A 21,033-nucleotide genomic window follows, 5' to 3' on the forward strand; every position below is an offset into this window, starting at 1 on the left:
AGTTATTGGCTGCCCTTTCTATTCATGACTAATGCTACAATTGTGAAGGGAAACGTCACCCTAAGGATGATTGCCACCATTGTGCTGCTCACAATAAAATATGCCAAAAATGTGGCAAATTCCGCTATTTTGCCAAAGTTTGCCGTTCTATTAAACTGACAGCTTCATATTTGACTTCATCTGCTCGTGCTAACGATGTAGATAATTCTCTTCCTCTTACTAAAATGGTAAAACTAAAATGTAAACCACTTACCGCCCTCATAGACACAGGTAGCTCCGATAATTTTACTAGTGCTTGTCTTTTTAAAACCTTGAACCTGTCTACTTGAAAATGGGATTCTGTAATTTCTATGGCATTATCCACCCTTTTCCTCAAACTATATGAATATTGCATAGAATATTACATTCAATGGTTTTAAGTACAAAGACATCGACTTCATGATACTCCCTATTCATGCACGGATATTATACTTGGGATACCCTTTTTAAAAATTCACCAGAGTATTACTATTTCTTTTGGCTGGTCGCAGGATAGTCTAAAAATCTGCACTGTAATTAAAATCAACTGTGCTCCCATTAAGTTGCTCTAAAATCTGACCCCTAATTGTAAACTGATTCCTACTAAGTCTCGGAATTACTGTGTGGATTGGTTGGTTGGTTGGTTGTTTTTGTTTTACGGCATATCAACCTTTTTCAGGTCATTCAATGCCGAATCTAGTTATTTTGAGGAACGATTTTTAATGGAGTATATATTTTTTTTTTTTTAAAGTCAGATTCTATTTAACCCATAGTTGGGACCCTAACAGGTACTACCACTCCGGGTCAGAGTTGACCTGGGAGCAATGGCAATTAAAGGGTGGCTCCACACTCTCCAAGGCCCGCAATGTGGGGCCTCACCATCGGATATAGTTTTAGGTCATATCCAGGACCTACAGTGTGGAAGATACTTAATTTATTGAAAAAGAAATTCTACAACTGCTTGCAGATGATATAATTGCAACAAGTCATTCTCCGTGGTATGTCCAGATCATTGTGACTTCTTCACTTAATAAAAAGAAACGCTTGGTAGTTGATTTCTCCGAAACTATTAACCATTTTACCTTGCTTGATGCATACTCATTACCACATATTGAAGATATTGTAAATCAAATAGCCAAGTATTGTATCTTTAGCATAATTGACTTATCTAAAGCATACTTCCAAATTGAAATTTGCCATGAGTATTTCCCCTATATGGCCTTTCAAGCAGGAAATCATTTATATCAATTTAAATGCATACCTATGAGTGTACAAACAGGATTTCTGCATTTCAACATATGAATTTTTTTATCTCTGATAACAAATTATCTGGAACCTTTTTGTATTTAGATGACAACTATTCATGGTAAAAAAACCAGGAGGTGCACAAGACTAACTTGAAGTGTTTCTTAAAGGCTGCATTGGCATACAACCTCGAAATAAACCAGGAAAAAAAAAAAAAAAAAAAAAAAAAATCAAAGTTTTCACTTCATTCTATTAACATGCTTGGTTTTATAAAATTTGTGATTGAACTCTTCAACCAGACCCTGAATGTTGGATACCTCTTTTACAAATGCCTCCTCCTTCTGATTCTAAATCTTTAAAAAGGTGCATTGGTATGCTTGCCTACTATGCCAAATGGATACCTAATTATTCATTCAAAATTCGTCCACTGGTTGAAAATAAAAAATTTCCAATGCCTCCCATGGTTTTAAACTCTTTCAAAAACCTCAAGAAAGACATTGCCGAATCTTCTGTAAAAGTTATTGACGATGAATTACCATTTGTTACTGAAACCGATGCTTCAGAAAAGGCAATTAGAAGGACGAGAATTACCGTTTGTTACTGAAACCGATGCTTCAGAAAAGGCAATTAGAAGGACAAGAATTACTGTTTGTTACTGAAACCGATGCTTCAGAAAAGGCAATTAGAAGGACGAGAATTACCATTTGTTACTGAAACCGATGCTTCAGAAAAGGCAATTAGAAGGACGAGAATTACCATTTGTTACTGAAACCGATGCTTCAGAAAAGGCAATTAGAAGGACAAGAATTATCGTTTGTTACTGAAACCGATGCTTCAGAAAAGGCAAATAGAAGGACCAGAATTACCGTTTGTTACTGAAACCGATGCTTCAGAAAAGGCAATTAGAAGGACGAGAATTACCGTTTGTTACTGAAACCGATGCTTCAGAAAAGGCAATTAGAAGGACGAGAATTACCGTTTGTTACTGAAACCGATGCTTCAGAAAAGGCAATTAGAAGGACGAGAATTACTGTTTGTTACTGAAACCGATGCTTCAGAAAAGGCAATTAGAAGGACGAGAATTACCATTTGTTACTAAAACCGATGCTTCAGAAAAGGCAATTAGAAGGACAAGAATTATCGTTTGTTACTGAAACCGATGCTTCAGAAAAGGCAATTAGAAGGACGAGAATTACCATTTGTTACTGAAACCGATGCTTCAGAAAAGGCAATTAGAAGGACAAGAATTATCGTTTGTTACTGAAACCGATGCTTCAGAAAAGGCAATTAGAAGGACGAGAATTACCATTTGTTACTGAAACCGATGCTTCAGAAAAGGGAATTAGAAGGACGAGAATTACTGTTTGTTACTGAAACCGATGCTTCAGAAAAGGCAATTAGAAGGACGAGAATTACTGTTTGTTACTGAAACCGATGCTTCAGAAAAGGCAATTAGAAGGACGAGAATTACTGTTTGTTACTGAAACCGATGCTTCAGAAAAGGCAATTAGAAGGACGAGAATTACCATTTGTTACTGAAACCGATGCTTCAGAAAAGGCAATTAGAAGGACAAGAATTACCGTTTGTTACTGAAACCGATGCTTCAGAAAAGGCAATTAGAAGGACGAGAATTACCGTTTGTTACTGAAACCGATGCTTCAGAAAAGGCAATTAGAAGGACGAGAATTACTGTTTGTTACTGAAACCGATGCTTCAGAAAAGGCAATTAGAAGGACGAGAATTACCATTTGTTACTGAAACCGATGCTTCAGAAAAGGGAATTAGAAGGACGAGAATTACTGTTTGTTACTGAAACCGATGCTTCAGAAAAGGCAATTAGAAGGACGAGAATTACTGTTTGTTACTGAAACCGATGCTTCAGAAAAGGCAATTAGAAGGACGAGAACAGAATTCTACAGGTTTCCCAGCTTGTTTTCTTACAAGCTGGGAGACCTGTAACGTTCTTTTTCTCGATTGTTAAGCCCTGCTGAAACACGACTTTATATAGTCAAAAAAGAAGCATATGGTATTGTCGAATGTGTTCATAAATGGAAAGATCTCATTGCTGGGAAATATTTTACTATTATTACACATCAGTGAGCAGTATCTTTCATGTTTAAACCCGCTAATTGTGGAAAAATTAAAAATAATAAAATCATACAATGGAAAATGGAGACTCTTTCCTTTTTCATATGATATAAAATACCGTCCTGGGAATAAAAAATGTTGTTGCTAATACGCTATCTCAAACATGTGGTGCTGCTGCTGCTTCTTCCTTGGAGAACTAAAATCACAACATAATTCTTTGATATATCCTGGAGGACAGCATGTTTGGCATTTTGTAAGCTCACAAAACATGCCGTATTCAATCGATGAAGTCCGGCATGTGATACCCAAATGTACTACTTGTGCAAAAATAAAACCTCAATTCTTTAACTCGCCATTTCAGCATCTTTCTATTGATTATAAAGGATGTTTCCTGGCAACTTCATCAGGTTGATGTTACATACTGTTGCCGACGAATACAGTTGATTTCATTTTGCTTTCCCTTGTCATGACTATTCCTCTCAAACTGCAATCCAGTGCTTGATGACTACCTTCTCTATTTTCAGACTTCCCTCATTTATTCATTCCAACCGAGGGACGTCATTTATGCCAGAGGAATTCAAACAATATTTGTTCTATAACGAGTTTGTACATCCTACAGAGTGTATTTTCTAGGTACGGGCAAAAATCGTGGAATAAAGATAGGGGTGTATAGTTTTGAAAACCGATTCATCATAATTTTCTTGTAGGTTTCCAACTACTTTTTGATTGTATTTGAAAAAGGAAAAAAGTATTTGTACACATGAAAAAAAAAAAAAAAAATGCTTTCATGCCGAGCCAATTCAGCTAAATTTTGAAGCTAAATAAATTCATTGTATAAACCCTTTGAAAGATAAATATTAGTTTACTGGATCTATTTCAAAGATAATTAATAGAGCCCTAAGATATTGAATTAAATAATAATAATAATAAAAACACCTAGTTTGTAAAAAAAAATAATTAGCCCCCAAAAGGGAGAGATTCTTGCTTCGTTCAACTGAAAGAAAACAGTCTTCCTCATATGGATTATACAGAAGCCCAAAATCTGAAACAGTCAAAAGGCTATCTAAAAATGACGTCAGGTAGTTAAAGGGAGGTAGGGGGTGCTGTTTTCTTTTTTTTTTCTCCCAGCCGTGCATCCGTACATTCCTATTGTGAACTTTTGTCTAATTTTTACCATTTATTAATTTAATTATTTTTCTATATTCCTGCTTTTAAATTAAAAAAAAGTTTTATTTTTCAAAATTATATAAAAATTATGTTACGCCGAAAGTTTCACATTCATGCAAGCAAGGAAAATATTAGAATCGTACATATAAAAATTATGCAAAATCTGTAATAAAAAAAAGAAAGGTAGAAATATTTTTCCAATTATAATTTTTTTGTGTAAAAATATTAAATAAAAAATGCTTAATTCAATGATAATATCAGTAATCCGAGAAATTCATTTTTCTTTGAGTTATATCGAATTCATTAATACAGATTTTTTTTTCGTAATGTTCCTGTAAAAATTATTATTTTTTTAATTGTTACAAGTTACGGTGCTTTACTTTCATAAAAAAAAACAAAAATAAATTCATGCATTTTTTTTGTTTTTTTTTACATGGAGTTCACCACTTATCAAGGCCCAATGGCCACTCAGGGATAAGGGTTATTGTGTGTACAGTAATCAAAGGGATAGTGTAGCAATAGTATTGGAGAATTGGTAAGGTGTCATTACTTAGGGGGGGGGCAGTTCATCAGGAATTTGTTTGTGTTGGACTTGAAGACATCCAGGTTGAAGTCGGGAGGGAAATAGGCAAGCGGAACAGAATTCCACAGGCGTGCAGTTCTAAGAAAGAAACTTTGTTCATGGTATCTACGTTTTGATTTAGGCACAGATAGGGAGTGGGGAAAATTATTGATGGTGGTTTCAGCTAGTCGGGTGTTTTTTGAGAAAGATTGGCGAGGGGGGACCAGAGAATGGAGCTCAGACAAGCAGCTGCCATGGAAATAACGATAGAACAATGACATGCTCGCAACGTCTCTTCTGTGGGAAAGAGGTTGCAGGGTAGAGAAAAGGGCATCCCCCACCAAGCCACGGAGTCTATTTTGTACTCTGTCAAGGCAGGATAGACTGTTTTTAGCAGCCCCCGCCCAGATGTGGCAGCAGTACTCCATCTTTGGACGTACTTGGCTCTTATATAGATAGAGAATTGCATCATTAGTGAAATATCTTCTGGAGCGGTAGAAGGATCCCACCATTTTCCCAGCGACCTTGGCCACAGACTTGATGTATGTGTTCCATTTAAGATCAGGTGTAAAGGTCAAACCCAGGAGCTTATCAAAGCCTGGGGCCTCCCTTAGACGAGAGCCATCCATTTCAATTGATGCCAGATGGGGATCAGAGCATTGATGATGTAGAGATAGGAGCTTGGTCTTAGATGCATTTACTTTAGTAAAAGTATTGGCACTTCTGCATGTCAATGACATGAGGCGAATGTGTGCATTTTAGTTTCAAGAACGGCCGGTAGAGGGCGTTTATCAGGGTCGATAACTCATACTTTTATTTTGATATGTTTGTACAATTTTACCGTGTAAAAAAATATTTCTGTACAAAATTTTTGATATATTTTTATACTGTAAAAAACAAAACAAAAAAATAACAATTCTAAAAACAATCTATAAATATTTCGTTTTTTTTATTTTCAGTTATAAATCACTCATGAAAAGAAATAATATTAAAACTTAAAAATTATATTTTGATACATTTTTTTAGGCAATAAATGTTTTGATTCTTATATATTTTCTTGTTCTTCCATTTCGTTATACTTTTTTGCGTTGTCGGAGACACTTGTTTATATTTGAAGTTCTGAGAACGACCGATAGAGGGCTTTAAAGAACAGCGGGTCGATAACTCATCTCGGACGCCTCATGTCATTGACATGCAGAAGTGCCAAGGCATTTTTTTGTTCAAACAAAATAACATATTTCCACTAAGATTTAAATAAAAATAATGTGGTCCTTATATTCTGTGATCATTATTGGTTAATTTCCTGATTTTTGGTGAATCTTTGAGTAAAGGGAGGGGTCAAAATGTTTATACATATTAAACAATGAACAAAAAATTTAGGCACAAGCTGCGGGGAGGTGATGTTGGTTGATCAATCTCGTCTCTTTAGAACTTAAACAAAAAATTTCTCTTAGCTAGCATCTTCTTTTACCATAATACCGCGTTCACCCTTTCGTAGGTCCTACTCAAAACCAATTTTAAAACATTTTTTTTTTGCATGTAAAAGCAAAAGAAGGATTGCCGCCATAAGTGTCAACTTGGACTATGCGCCAAAGATTGTCTGCTTTTTTTTTTTTACTTTTTTGTTCAGATATCTTTCCAAGTCGTTTACTTGTGATTTCTTAAAAAAAAAGAAAAAAAGTGGGAATCTTGTTTTTATTTTTAAGTAAAAAACAAAAAAAAAAAAATAAATTTTTATTTTAAGAAAGAAAAACGAAAGCGAAAGCGGACATGAACGCTTGTGTAAAGTGGAGGATGGAGAAAAATATCCAAGTATATATGAGTTACTTCCCTTGAAAGTTAGACCCGCACCCCGCACATATTTAATCCCCCCCCATACTTACCCTTTATTAATATTAATAAATACAGCTTCTAGTTTAATTACTAAGGACCAAAATAAAAGCACTTTTATAAAAGTATTTAAAAATCTAGCAATAAAATAATTATATGAAATATTCTAGAAGTTTTGCTTAATAACAACTTCCGCTATTATTCTGATGTTTAATAGTTTGAATAAACGAACACATCGAATAGCTTTGTTTTTTTAAATACATATCGATTCATTCTTTTATTCGTGTTTTTTAATAAACGAACATCGAATAATGTTATTTATAATATAGATTTGCATTAATTCTTCTTTACTAGCTTTATAATAAACGAATATTTAATACGATTGTTTTTAATTCTTTCATTTTGGTTTAAAAACCGAACAGATAGAATACGATCGTTAGATTTATTCTTTCATTCTGTTTTTATAATAAACGAATCACAAGAACGTTTATTTATAGAAGATTTGCATAGATTCTGTTATTCTGGTTTTATAATAAACGAACACGCGCGTCGACTTTTACAGGATTTATTAAAAAAAAAAAATGTCGCGCCTAGGAGAAGTTAATAGTGTCGAGAGTTTCGACCAAATTTTGTCCGATTCTCGGTCCAATTTGGTAGTGGTCCACTTCTCCGCCAAATGGTCCGAACAATGCCAACAAATGAATGACGTGATGACTGAATTGGCTAAAACCCCACAGTTGGTCAACGTTCGCTTTCTTCAAATCGAGTCCGAAGATGTACCCGAGTTGACGATGAAGTACAACGTGACAGCCGTTCCCATGTTTTTGTTTTTCAAGAACAAAACCCAAATCGACCAACTCGAAGGAGCCAATCCAGCCGAACTAAGTAAGAAGGTGAACCACTTGGTTTCGGCTACGGTACCGACCCCCCACTCGGATTCTTCGTCTCCGTCCTCAACGGATTTGAACAGCCGGTTAAAGTCTCTCATCCACATGGCCCCTGTTGTGCTTTTCATGAAGGGCAGCCCGGACGAGCCGAAATGTGGTTTCAGCCGGACAATCACGGCCATCCTAAGGGAAAACAACATCGACTACGCCTACTTCGACATCTTAGGCGACGATACAGTCCGACAGGGTTTGAAAACCTTCTCAAACTGGCCGACCTATCCACAACTCTATCACAATGGTGAACTCATAGGCGGCTTGGACATTGTCAAAGAACTCGCCGAAAGTGATGAACTAAAGACCATGTTACCACAAAAGGAAGATCTGGAGAGTCGATTAAAGACCCTCATCAACAAGGCCCCCATCATGCTCTTCATGAAGGGCTCCCCAGATGCCCCACGGTGCGGATTTAGCAGGACGACCACGGCGATTCTCAAAGAGACGGGTATTTCTTATGAGACTTTCGACATTTTGCAAGATGAAGAAGTCCGGCAAGGATTGAAAAAGTTTTCCCAATGGCCGACATATCCGCAACTTTATGTGAAAGGCGAACTGATCGGCGGTTTGGATATTATTAAAGAACTTCAAGAATCCGGGGATTTGGTCAACACTTTGAAAGAAGGCGGAGGAGAAGAAATAAAGAAAACCAGCGAAGAGGTTTCGACTTCGTAAATCGATTCCGTCATTCATTATTTTATTTTCCACAGAAAATGTCTCAAGAATTATTTAAAAAAAAAAAAAAAAAAAAATTCCAGCAAACAATATCTGCGTTCCTTAAAATAGAATTAAATGATTTTTTTTTAGTTAGAAAAATTAAATTAAATTTTGAATTTTTTTCTTTTTTTTTTTTAAACAATACAGAAGATATTTTATTGAAAAAAAAAAACATAAATGTTAGTAATTTTAATATTTGGCTAAGTTAGAGAATTTCATTCTGATGCGTTTGATATAAATTATTTTTGTTCGTTTTAACTATTCTGTATTTTGACCAATGGCAAACTTGATGAACATTTGTGATTATTATGAATATAAAATTGAGTTTTGATAAAAAAAAAAAAAAAGTGATTTTGTTTTTAATTTTATTTTTCCAAATCAAATGCATAATTGTTTCTAAATCGCTAAAAATGAGTAAATAATTTCCGGGTTTGTATTACTGTACACATAGATTCGAAAAAGTTGTCAAAAAACAAATATATAGCAAATAAATGTTATCAAAGGCAAGATAAGTTACTTTTCTGCCAAACTGGATATATTTTTTGTGTTTTTATTCAATGTAACATATTTATTCAGCTCGAAAAACGTACAGTGTTTACCGATGTATTCGAAAATTCAAGATGGCGTCTCACACCCTCTTTAACACCGTAAGTTTGGGAAAAGGTGTTATAAATAAAAAACTATACAAAATACTATTAAAAACCCGCCGAATATATGTTAACCTATTTCATGGTAACATATATTGAGCGAATTTTTAACAGTATTTTATCCGGTTTTTTATTTGTAACACCTTTTCCCAAACTTACCGTGTTAAAGAGAGAATCAGACGCCAGCTTGAATGTTCCAATACATCGGTAAACACTGTATGGTTTTCGAGCTGAATAAACATGTTACATTGAATAAAAACACGAAAAATATATCCAGTTTGGTAGAAAAGTAACTTATCTTGCCTTTGATAACATTTATTTGTTATATATTTGTTTTTTGACAACTTTTTCGAATCTATGTGTACAGTAATACAAACCCCTGTTTTTATTCAATGTAACATGTTTATTCAGCTCGAAAAACATACAGTGTTTTACCGATGGAAAGTTAAAAATGGCGCCCGACTCTCTCTTTGACACGGTAAGTTGGGGAAAAAGGTGTTAAAAAAAAAACTAGACAAAATACGGGTAGAAACTCGCTCAATATATGTTACTGTGACATAGGCCGACATATATTTAGATTTTAAACAGTATTTTTTTTTTTTTTTTTTTTTTTTTTTTACCTCCTTTTCAAAACTTACTGTCAAAGAGAGAGTCGGGCGCCATTTTTAATTTTCCAATACATCGGTAAACACTGTTTTTACAAATCAGTCACATTACCACATGAAACATGCAGAAAAGTATCTTTTCAGTATCGTGAAAACTAGTTGCCAGCCCCAACTTTAAATACGATATTCGTTTTCAGCACACTCAAACTCCTAGAAAACAAGTTTTTGTAAGGTAGATTTTGTGTTGGTCTACCGGGCCACAATTGTTGTAAGGGAATTTAAAAAAATGCACAATAAGTCAGGAAGCAATGAACTTCAATGAAGTAGAACGTTATAACCAGAAAGTGGAAGCCCTTTCTTAAGTCATTAAATTTATTTTTTCAAAATTTTTTTCTGCTAATATGATTATTAAGTCTAATCTATGATAATCGTTGGAAAAAAAAAAAAAAAAAATGTGCTCTCCGCTTTTTTTGGCACTCTCGTACAGGTGAGGTCCGCCCTTCGCTTTACTTTTAAAATCATTTTTTAGTACTTATGCAGAATACGAAATAATGTTAAGTAGAAACCTATTCTTAACATGGGGAGGGCGTTTTGTAACTGTTCTGTACTTTCACCTAACAATTTAATGTATTTATTTGCTTCCCCACCAAAGCAAATTAGGAACAAGGACGTTTTTAATGTGGGGGTAAAAACCAGCTCTCGTAAAAGTAGGCAAAAAGGGGGCACTCTGGTTACCAAAAATAATAATTGTCCCAGTATAGAGGGTTTTCCCTCCATTGACTGGGACAAATTACCTTAAGTTCAGCATCTGCAGAACAGATACTACACTTTGATCCCGGCCCGAAGGCCAAGAACACCTAACAATTTAATAAACAAACTGAATTTAACTTTAAAATCCTATCTGAAAAATGAATAAATAAATAACATTGTACGTATTCTGCCTAAATGGCCAATTTTATTTTAAAGTTTCAAAACCAAATGTAAATACAGTGATGATTTTTTAATTTTTTGGTCCCCCGACAAAAGGAGGGTGGACCTGTAAATTCACCCTTGTCCGTTCGTCTGTCTGCACTTTTCTCAATAACTACGCCTTGGAATTTTTTGAAATTTTGCACAACCATTAAACATGATATGAGTAAAATGTAACAGAACGGATTTTCCAGGAAAACTCTGATGATGAAAATGCTGAACTTAGTCATTTTTTTTTTTATGCCTTGTTCACTGTGCACTTATGGGGGACCATGCATGCTTCACTTGTTTTTATTTTTAAATCACTAACTTTGGTGAATAACCAGCTAGAATGAAATGGGTTTTGGTATTATTCACAAACAACTTCATTTGGTAAATTTTTTACATTAACTACAATTCACTGTTCACATTCAAAATGTTCATTTTTACAGGTTTTCAGGTATACTGACCAGGGTTGCAGAGTTGGATGGTAAAAGTCTGACTCGGACTCCTATGTGGAAATCTATTCTGCAGATCCACATACCAGCTTCCCACATCTATTCAGCGTGCATTTTATAATTACTTTTCATGTATATTATTTTTGACGTTTAACATTCACTTGTCTGATAAATATACTCACATATGCACTATACCAGCTTTATTTATTTATATTTTTACTCACATCTACTCCTAACAAGGCATATCACCACTAGGGCGTAAAAGGCTACTATTTGGGACAATCGCCCCCACAACAGTGGGGTTACTATCGTTAAGAGCATATCTGAGAAAATTGACCACATCCTGTCTGCTCATCCTTCGGCTAACATTCACATTTGTGGTGACTTCAATGTCCATAAGGTGGAATGGCTGACCCACTCAAATAAGACCGATGATGAGGGGAGGTTCTGTCATGATTTTGCCACTGCTTATGACCTCACTTAGATTATTCACGAACCCACCCGTGTGCCCGATACTACCGGTCAGTATGCAAGCCTTCTAGACCTTTTCCTCACAACTTCCCCTGAGCTATGTTCATGTTCCATTCTATCTCCTCTGGGATCCTCTGACCACTCCGTTGTAGCAGTTAAGATAAAAATGAAATGTAATAAGTCTTCAGACGTACCTCTCCACCGTACTGTATATTGATACTCTATGGCTGACTGGGATAGCTTCCGTATATTTATATCTGATCTACCTCTGCATTCCATGTTTAAAAAGGATGTGTCCTCTATAGTATCAGGCCTGACCGAATGGTTAATTGTTGGCATAGACCGATTCATACCATCCAAAAAATTCAAACAAAAACCTAACAGCCAGCCATGGTTCTCCCCAGAATGTGCTGCAGCCATTGCGGACAGAAATCACTTTTTCCATAGCTACCAACGTAATAGATATACTGAGACTAAAGCTGCTTTCAGGACTGCCAGCAACCACTGTAAAAGAGTAATAAAACATGCAAGAGAGCTATATGCTCAGTCTGTTAAATCCAAAGTAGCTGAGCAGCGGCTTGGTTCCCACCAGTTTTGGCAAATAGCAAACAGGATCCTGAACAGAAGCGTGAGTTCTATCCCAACCATCATCAATGGACCTGAGGTCATCTCATCAGCATCAGACAAGGCCAAACTATTAGCCAAGAACTTTGCAGCTAATTCTACCCTATGCGACGAAGGCCATCAACTCCCCGTATTTCCTCCTGTAACAGACAACACACTATGCAACATACATATATCTGTGCATGAGATCGCCAAGCTAATCAAGAACCTTGATTCCAGTAAAGCAACTGGCCCTGACGGCATTCCAGTTATAGTGCTGAAAAAGCTCCAACAAAACTTTTTAAGCGTTGTCTTAAGGAGAAGTGCTTTCCAACACCCTGGAAAACCTCATCAGTATGCCCTGTATTTAAGAATTTAGATGAAAAGTCATCTCCCTCTCAGTAAAGGCCAATAAGTCTCCTGTGTGTCATGAGTAAGTTGTTGGAATCCATATTAAATAAAGAAGTAGTCAACCACCTCAACAGAAACAACCTTCTTAGTGACATGCAATATGGTTTCCGCTCCGCAAGATCTACATCAGATGTGCTAACGGTTATATCTCATAGGATTAATGAAGCTCTTGACAAAGGCTTCCTTTCCAGGGCAATTGCTCTTGACAGAGCGAAAGCCTTTGATAAGGTATGGCATAAGGGCCTACTTCAGAAGATTTCCAGCTACGGTATAGCTGGAAATGTTTTCTCAATAATTAAATCATTTCTCTCTGATAGGTTCATAAGAGTAGTGGTTGATGGGCAGAAATCTGAGGCCCACAGTATTAATGCTGGAGTCCCTCAAGGGTCCATCCTGGGCCCAACTCTCTTCCTGATCTACATTAATGATCTCCCAAAACACATAGTTAAATTATTCGTTGACATCTATGCTGATGACACGACCATCTACGGCAACACATCAAAGACCGTAAATGACAAATTTCTCTTTGATTCCCTCTCCTCTGATCTTGAGCGCGTCGTTCAGTGGGGGAAGAGATGGTTGGTTACTTTTAATGCATCTAAAACCAAGCTCCTAACTTTACATCATCAACGCTCTGTTCCTCATCTAGCATCAATTGAAATGGATGGCTCTCGTCTTGGGGAGACTTCATGTTTTGACAAGCTCCTGGGTTTGACCTTTACTCCTGATCTGAAATGGAACACGTATATAAAGTCTGTTGCCTGGGCCGCTGGGAAAATGGTAGGATCCTTCTACTGCTCCAGAAGATATCTCACTACTGATGCAATTCTCTATCTCTATAAAAGCCCAACTCTTTTCCTGATCTACATTAATGATTTTCCAAATCACATCCTTACATCATTCGTAGGCATTTTTGCTGACAACACTACCATCTATGGTAGCACATCTAAGACCGTAAACGACCAAGCTTTCTCCGATTGTCTCGCCTCTGATCTTGATCACGTTGTACAATGGGGAAAGGAGTGGCTGGTTACTTTTAATGTATCTAAAACCAAGCTTCTATCTTTACATCATCAACGTTCTGATCTCCATCTGGCATCAATTGAAATGGATGCGTCTTGTCTTGGGGATGCTCCATGTTTTGACAAGCTTCTGGGTTTGACCTTTACTTCTGATCTGAAATGAAACATGTATATCAGGTCTGTTGCCAAGGATGCTGGGAAAATGGTGGGATCCTTCTATGGCTCCAGAAGATATCTCACTAATGATGCAATTTTCTATCTGTATAAAAGCCAAGTATATCCAAGGATGGAGTACTGCTGCCACATCTGGGCAGGAGCTGCTAAAAACAGCCTATTCTGCCTTGACAGAGTACAAAATAGACTTTGTGGTTTAGTGGGGGATGCCCTTTTCTCTTCCCTGCAGCCTCTCTCCCACAGAAGAGACGTTGCGAGCCTGTCTTTGTTTTATCGTTATTTCCATGCTTGTCTGAGCTCCAATATCTTGTGCCTCCTCGCCAATCTTTCACGAGAAACACCCGTCTGGCTGAAACTACTGTCAATAATTTTCCCCACTCTTTATCTGTGCCTAAATCCAAACGTAGATTCCATGAACAAAGCTTCTTTCTCAGAAGTGCACGACTGTGGAACTCTCTTCTGTTTACCTGTTTCCCACCTGACTACAACTTGGATGTCTTCAAGTCCAACATAAACAAATTTCTGACAAACCGCCCCCCTTAAGTAAGACACTCTATCAAATCTCCAATACTAATGATTACTACAATACTATCTCATTGATTATTGTACACGCAATAACCCTTATCCCTGAGTGGCCTCCGGACCTTGATAAGTGGTGACCTCCATGTAAAAAAAAAAAAAAGATTAACAAGATGTTGGTTTATGTAACATTTTAACTTTTGCATATCAGTACGACCAGGGAAGCAGGAAGGGAATTCCAAAGTCTAGCTGTTCAAGGGAAGAAACTATTAGAATAGAAAGATTTCTGGCATCTAAGGATCTCAACAGTGAAGGAATGAGATCTTATTGCTAAGCGGGTTTGTCAGGATATGTATGGCGAGGGGGTATAAATGCAACAATTTCATCAGAATACATTCCATTAAAATATTTGTAAAACAGCCACAGAGATGCAACATTGCGTCGATGAGGCAGGGGCTGGAGCTTAGTTGATATGATAAAGTGGGACCGATTGGATTGACAACTGTTTTTTGGACGCTATCATGTGACAACAATATTCCATGCATGGGCGAATGGTGGCCTTGTAGAGGTACAGGATAGTCTCAGGTGTGAATAGTTTTCTAGCTCGATAGAGGGAAACCACCTTATTTGCAGCAGTCTTTGCAATGTCCTCTATGTATTTGTTTCAGTTTATATCACCTGCAAATCTTAGGCTGAGGAGTTTGAAGGTAGAATTCTCAGGCAGAGTGTTATTTGTCATCGATATAGGCAGTTGGAGAGGCATCTTGCAATTGTTAATGGCGAACAGCTTCATTTTACTAGCATTAAATGTTACCATCCATTTGTGGCCCCATTCCATAATTTTCTAACGATTCTACCATTGTCTTAGGTTTATGTACATCCGTTCTTCCCTCATGCATATTATAGAGCATTGTATCATCAACAAATATACCCATCTCGGACACAATATTATGCGAAAGGTCGTTTATGAATATCAGGAATAATAATGATCCAAGGACTGAGCCGAGGTACTCCTGTATTAAAGTTATGCTGCTTGAATGTACGTCCGTCAATAACAACCCTGTATGCTTCTATTGTCTAAGATGGATCTAATTATATTTAGCATACGTCCAGTCATAACGTACAATTTAATTTTCATTAGCAGCCCTTTGTGCCAGACTTTGTCAAAGGCCTTGAATATATCAAGGGCTACAGCTATGGCTTAGCCTGCCTTATCCAGTACATGGTAAATATGTTCAGAGATGAATGTTTAAATATCTGCAGTAGAACAACATTGCCTGTTTGTCAGAGAGAAGATTTGCTTTTGCGAGGTGGTGAACTAGTGCTTGATTAATTAAGGTCTCAAAGATTTTAACGAATAGGGAAAGAGACTAATGGGCCGATAATTGAGAGGGTCTGTTTTTTCACCAGAATTCCTAGTACTACAGAGGCCATCTTCCAACTATTAGGGAAGCAAGATTCAGCAAGGCATTTATTGTAGAGCTTGGAAAGTATAGGAGCTAGCTCAGCTGAACATTTCTTAATTAGTAATTTTTTTTTTTTTTACATAGGTATCACCACATTATCAAGGCCAAGAAGCCACTCAAGGATAAGGGTTAAAGAGTGTACAGTAGAAATTGGACAATATAGTAATCATTAGTAATGAAAATTCGGTAAATTTGATAACTTATATGGAACAGCTCATCAAGAACTTATTAACGTTAGACTTTAACACAACCATTTTGTAGTCAGCCGGAAAGCAGGAAAATGGAAGACAATTCCACAGGCATGCAGTTCTAAGAAAGAAGCTTTGTTCATGGAATCTACGTTTAGGTTTAGGCACAGATAAAGAGTGGGGGGAATTATTGATAGTGTTTTCAACTAGACGAGTGTTTCTTGTGAAAGTTAGGCGAGGGGGGACCATAGACTGAAGCTCAGTCGAACACTTTCCATGAAAATAACGATACATCAGAGACAAACTCGCAACATCTCTTCTGTGAGATAGAGGTTGCAAGGAAGAGAAAATGACATCTCCTACGAGGCTACAAAATCTATTTTGAACTCTATCAAGGCAGGACAAGTCCTTTCTAGCAGCTCCTGCCCAGATGTGGCAACAGTATTCCATCCTTGGACATACCTGGCTCTTATATAGATAGAGAATTGCATCAGCAGTGAGATATCTACCGGATCGATAGAAAGATCCCACCATTTTTCCAGCGGCCTTGGCAACAGATTTGATGTACGTGTTCCATTTAAGATTAGGAGTAATAGTCAAGCACAGAAGCTTGTCAAAACTTGAGGCCTCCTGAAGACGAGACCCATTCATTTCAAGTGATGCCAGATGTGGATCAGAATGTTGATGATGTAAAGAGAGAAACTTGGTTTTAGATGCATTAAAAGAAACCAGCCACTCCTTTCCCCATTGTACTACGTGCTCAAGATCAGAGGAGAGAGAATTGGAGAGAACTTGGTCGTTTACTGTCTTAGATGTGCTACCATAAATGGTAGTGTCGTCAGCATAAATGTCTACAAATGATGTAAGGATGTGATTTGGAAGATCATTAATGTAGATCAGGAAAAGATTTGGACCCAGGATGGACCCCTGAGGGACACCGGCATTAATACTGTGAGCTTCTGATTTTTGCCCCTCAACTACTACTCTTATGAACCTATCAGAAAGAAATGATTTAATAATTGAGAAGACATTTCCAGCTATACCATAGCTAGCGATCTTATGAAGTAAACCTTTATGCCATACCTTATCAAAGGCCTTAGATATGTCAAGAGCAATTGCCCTAGAAAGGTTGCCTCCGTCGAGAGATTTGCTAATCCTAATGCAGTGATGAGATCAGGCCTTTGAGGTGTCTAAGTTTTTTATGATATTGCGGACATGAGAACGGGTGATTTTTACATCATTTGTGGTGAGGAATAGGTCTAGAAGTGAAGCCTGCTGAGGTTCACGATCTGGTAGGCCAGTTGGAAACATTACTGTGTGTGTGAGGGAATGGGCTATAGAGAAGCTATAAGTAGAGCGTCCAGCTGCATCTGTGTAACCTGAGAAACCAAGCCAATTTTTATGGTGGACATTAAAGTCACCAAACACATGTATTTTGGCATTACTATCCAAGGAAAGTGCTGCATCTATACTATCAGAGACATGACCGATTAGAGTACAATCCTGACTTGAGGAAAAACGGTAGAGAAAATATAAGTAACTAACACAGTGATGAAAGGTTAGTCGAAAGCACATAAAAGCCTGGTCATCTGAATCAACATTTTTCTCTCTAGTTTAAGGGAGGGTGCTACGGATATAGACTCTAAGCACATGTATATATCTATCCGAGTCCTTCCAGCAAAGAGGGAGATATCCTGTCATGTAAAAGTAGTTAGAGGGGATTGAAGAGTGTAAGTTTGTTTCACTTAATGCTAAGATATCCGAGGAGTTTACTAAAAAGTAAGACTACATCATCTATTTTACCTCTAAGCCCACGGATATTTGAGAAAGCGAGCCTCAAGGGCGGAGGTGAATTGGTTTTGTTTGGGTGGTTGTCTGGTTTTATCGTGATATTTGTTTGGCTGTCATTTAATTACGTTTTTGTTAAATGTAAAGTTAGGAGAAGAGTGTTGAGCAAAGTGAGCCGGTTTTGACACCAAGTATACACACAGTGGCCCATTAGCTGAATTCTGTCTAGAAGTTGTGGTCTCGTGAAAGCCCACCAGATATAACAGCGGGGTCCCTTTCTATGCAAGACATGGCACTATAACTATCCTGATGTTATACAACTGATGACAGAGCAGTCGGTCTAAGCATTACCAAAGAGTTAGGGCTCCTGTACTCTCAGTCGGAAACAGCAGTCAAACAAACTATCAATCAGTTACCCTCAACCTCTCAAACAAATCCGACCCAAATAAGTCATGTGAGTACAAGTGGCATGCAAGCAAACCCAATTTTTTCAGTTTCTGAGCGAAAGAGTGAAGTTTAAAATAGAGAATAGGGAGACGGCGTTCAATGTCCTAGTCAGAAAACAAGGCCAAGCATAAGAGGGCTCTGGTGAATCCCTTGTATTGTACCTCTTGTCTGACTAATAGATAAAGAAAAAGTGTGAAAGCCGGCGATAGAAGGGAGCCTATCTACTTCTTAAGCAAGTTAGGTTAGCAAACTAGGAATTTGTTTGAGTCACCAGTTCCAGGAAGGTTGTCAACCATGACTGAGGAGGCCTTCCTCCGCCAGTTTTATTATCAGTTTTCTTTCTCTAAGATGGATGATCTGACAAGATCTACGGGTCCATCACACCAAGAGGGGTAACCATGCGCCTTGTTTTTACACCAAGAATTTTTGCGCCCCCGCGTGAATGAAGATATTGAGTATCTTATTTTAAAGTTTTTCTCTATTCTACATAGATAAGTGTAGGATTGGAGATAGATTCTCCTCTGACATTTACAAGAAATTGTATCTTTCAAGTACTGTGAGAGAATCAATTAGCTCTAGCAACTTATTTGTTTCAAAATAAATGAATAGGATATTAATAATAATTACTTGAATATGTAAGGGAATATAATATAAAGCAAAGAAAACAAAAGAAATGGTAGGACTAGATCTACATAAAGAGGTTACACACCACACGGATAGATAAATGCACTTAACTTGGTGTTCTTCGAGCGACCCATATTGGTCTATCTAAAAGACCAGTGTCTTCACATGGAAGGAATTGAGGTTCAAAGATTAGCGTTTATTTGAGAGCAGTAAGAGGGAGGGATGGAGTATCTGTCTTAAGAGCCAAATGCGTGCTTTTATTTTAATACTTCCTTCGTTTATTTAATTGGAACGGTATAATTTTCAATTTCTGCATTAATAATTTAAGACATACAAACTCATTTACCAAAGTGCTAGAAAAGATATGAGTATTTCTAATTTTTCTGTTGTGTCAATGCATATATTGCTAACTATTACTAATATATTACATATATTGCTAACTATTACTAATATATTACATATATTGCTAACTATTACTAATATATTACATATATTGCTAACTATTACTAATATATTACATACATTGCTAACTATTACTGATATATTACATACATTGCTAACTATTACTGATATATTACATATATTGCTAACTATTACTAATATATTACATATATTGCTAACTATTACTAATATATTACATACATTGCTAACTATTACTGATATATTACATACATTGCTAACTATTACTAATATATTACATATATTGCTAACTATTACTAATATATTACATATATTGCTAACTATTACTAATATATTACATACATTGCTAACTATTACTGATATATTACATACATTGCTAACTATTACTAATATATTACATACATTGCTAACTATTACTAATATATTACATATATTGCTAACTATTACTAATATATTACATACATTGCTAACTATTACTGATATATTACATATATTGCTAACTATTACTAATATATTACATATATTGCTAACTATTACTAATATATTACATATATTGCTAACTATTACTGATATATTACATACATTGCTAACTATTACTAATATATTACATACATTGCTAACTATTACTAATATATTACATATATTGCTAACTATTACTAATATATTACATATATTGCTAACTATTACTGATATATTACATACATTGCTAACTATTACTAATATATTACATACATTGCTAACTATTACTAATATATTACATATATTGCTAACTATTACTAATATATTACATACATTGCTAACTATGACTGATAAATTTCATATATTGCTAACTATTACTAATATATTACATACATTGCTAACTATTACTAATATATTACATATATTGCTAACTATTACTAATATATTACATACATTGCTAACTATTACTAATATATTACATATATTGCTAACTATTACTAATATATTACATACATTGCTAACTATTACTAATATATTACATACATTGCTAACTATTACTAATATATTACATACATTGCTAACTATCACTAATATATTACATACATTGCTAACTATTACTAATATATTACATATATTGCTAACTATTACTAATATATTACATATATTGCTAACTATTACTAATATATTACATATATTGCTAACTATTACTAATATATTACAAGCAAGATAACATGCGAGAAAAATCTGAGAAAATTGAGTTTCAAGCATATAGATAGCACAGAATATAGAAATGAAATAATACAATAAAATAAATTTCATTTTTTTAGTAATATCTATTTTAAAGGCAGATTAAGGTATGGTTAAAATTTTAAATAGATTTTAAGCTTTTTTTTTAATGCAAATCCCCATAAAAAATTTAATTATCATATTTTATTGTATAACATGAGGAGTAGACTCGCCAGTTAAAATTAATTCAGATAAGAATGGGAGTTTGTAAATGTGGTTAAAAATACATTATAAATACATTTAAAAATACAAACTAATTTTATAGAATAAGTTAAGATAACAAAAGGATAAAAAAATTTACAATTAAATTTTATTATGCTATCAGTTCAAAAGGAACTACACTATTTTGGGATAGGGAAATCTCTTTAGGCCATGGCATTTCGAAGCCAAACGCTTCTCATCAGAAGAGGGGAGTAAAGACATATATT

The 21,033-nt window shown here is 35.8% G+C and overlaps 2 protein-coding genes across 3 annotated transcripts in view; one reads left to right on the forward strand and one right to left on the reverse strand.

The window, feature by feature from the left end:
• LOC145266991 (riboflavin kinase-like) overlaps positions 1–21,033 on the reverse strand; it is a 97,071-nt gene that overhangs the window by 53,741 nt on the left and 22,297 nt on the right. The window lies entirely within an intron of this gene.
• On the forward strand, positions 7,432–8,700 carry LOC145266988 (glutaredoxin-3-like). Its single transcript, XM_080122836.1, has one exon. It carries the CDS (start codon positions 7,493–7,495, stop codon positions 8,525–8,527), a length of 1,035 nt encoding a protein of 344 aa, XP_079978962.1. The 5' UTR covers positions 7,432–7,492; the 3' UTR covers positions 8,528–8,700.

Source organism: Euprymna scolopes, chromosome 42 (assembly GCF_053919585.1).
Source record: "Euprymna scolopes isolate OS-2025 chromosome 42, ASM5391958v1, whole genome shotgun sequence".
NCBI lineage: Eukaryota > Metazoa > Mollusca > Cephalopoda > Sepiida > Sepiolidae > Euprymna > Euprymna scolopes.

Coding starts and splice junctions, on each gene's coding strand:
- LOC145266988 (XM_080122836.1), top strand. CDS start 7,493: ATGTCGCGCCTAGGAGAAGTTAATAGTGTCGAGAGTTTCGACCAAATT.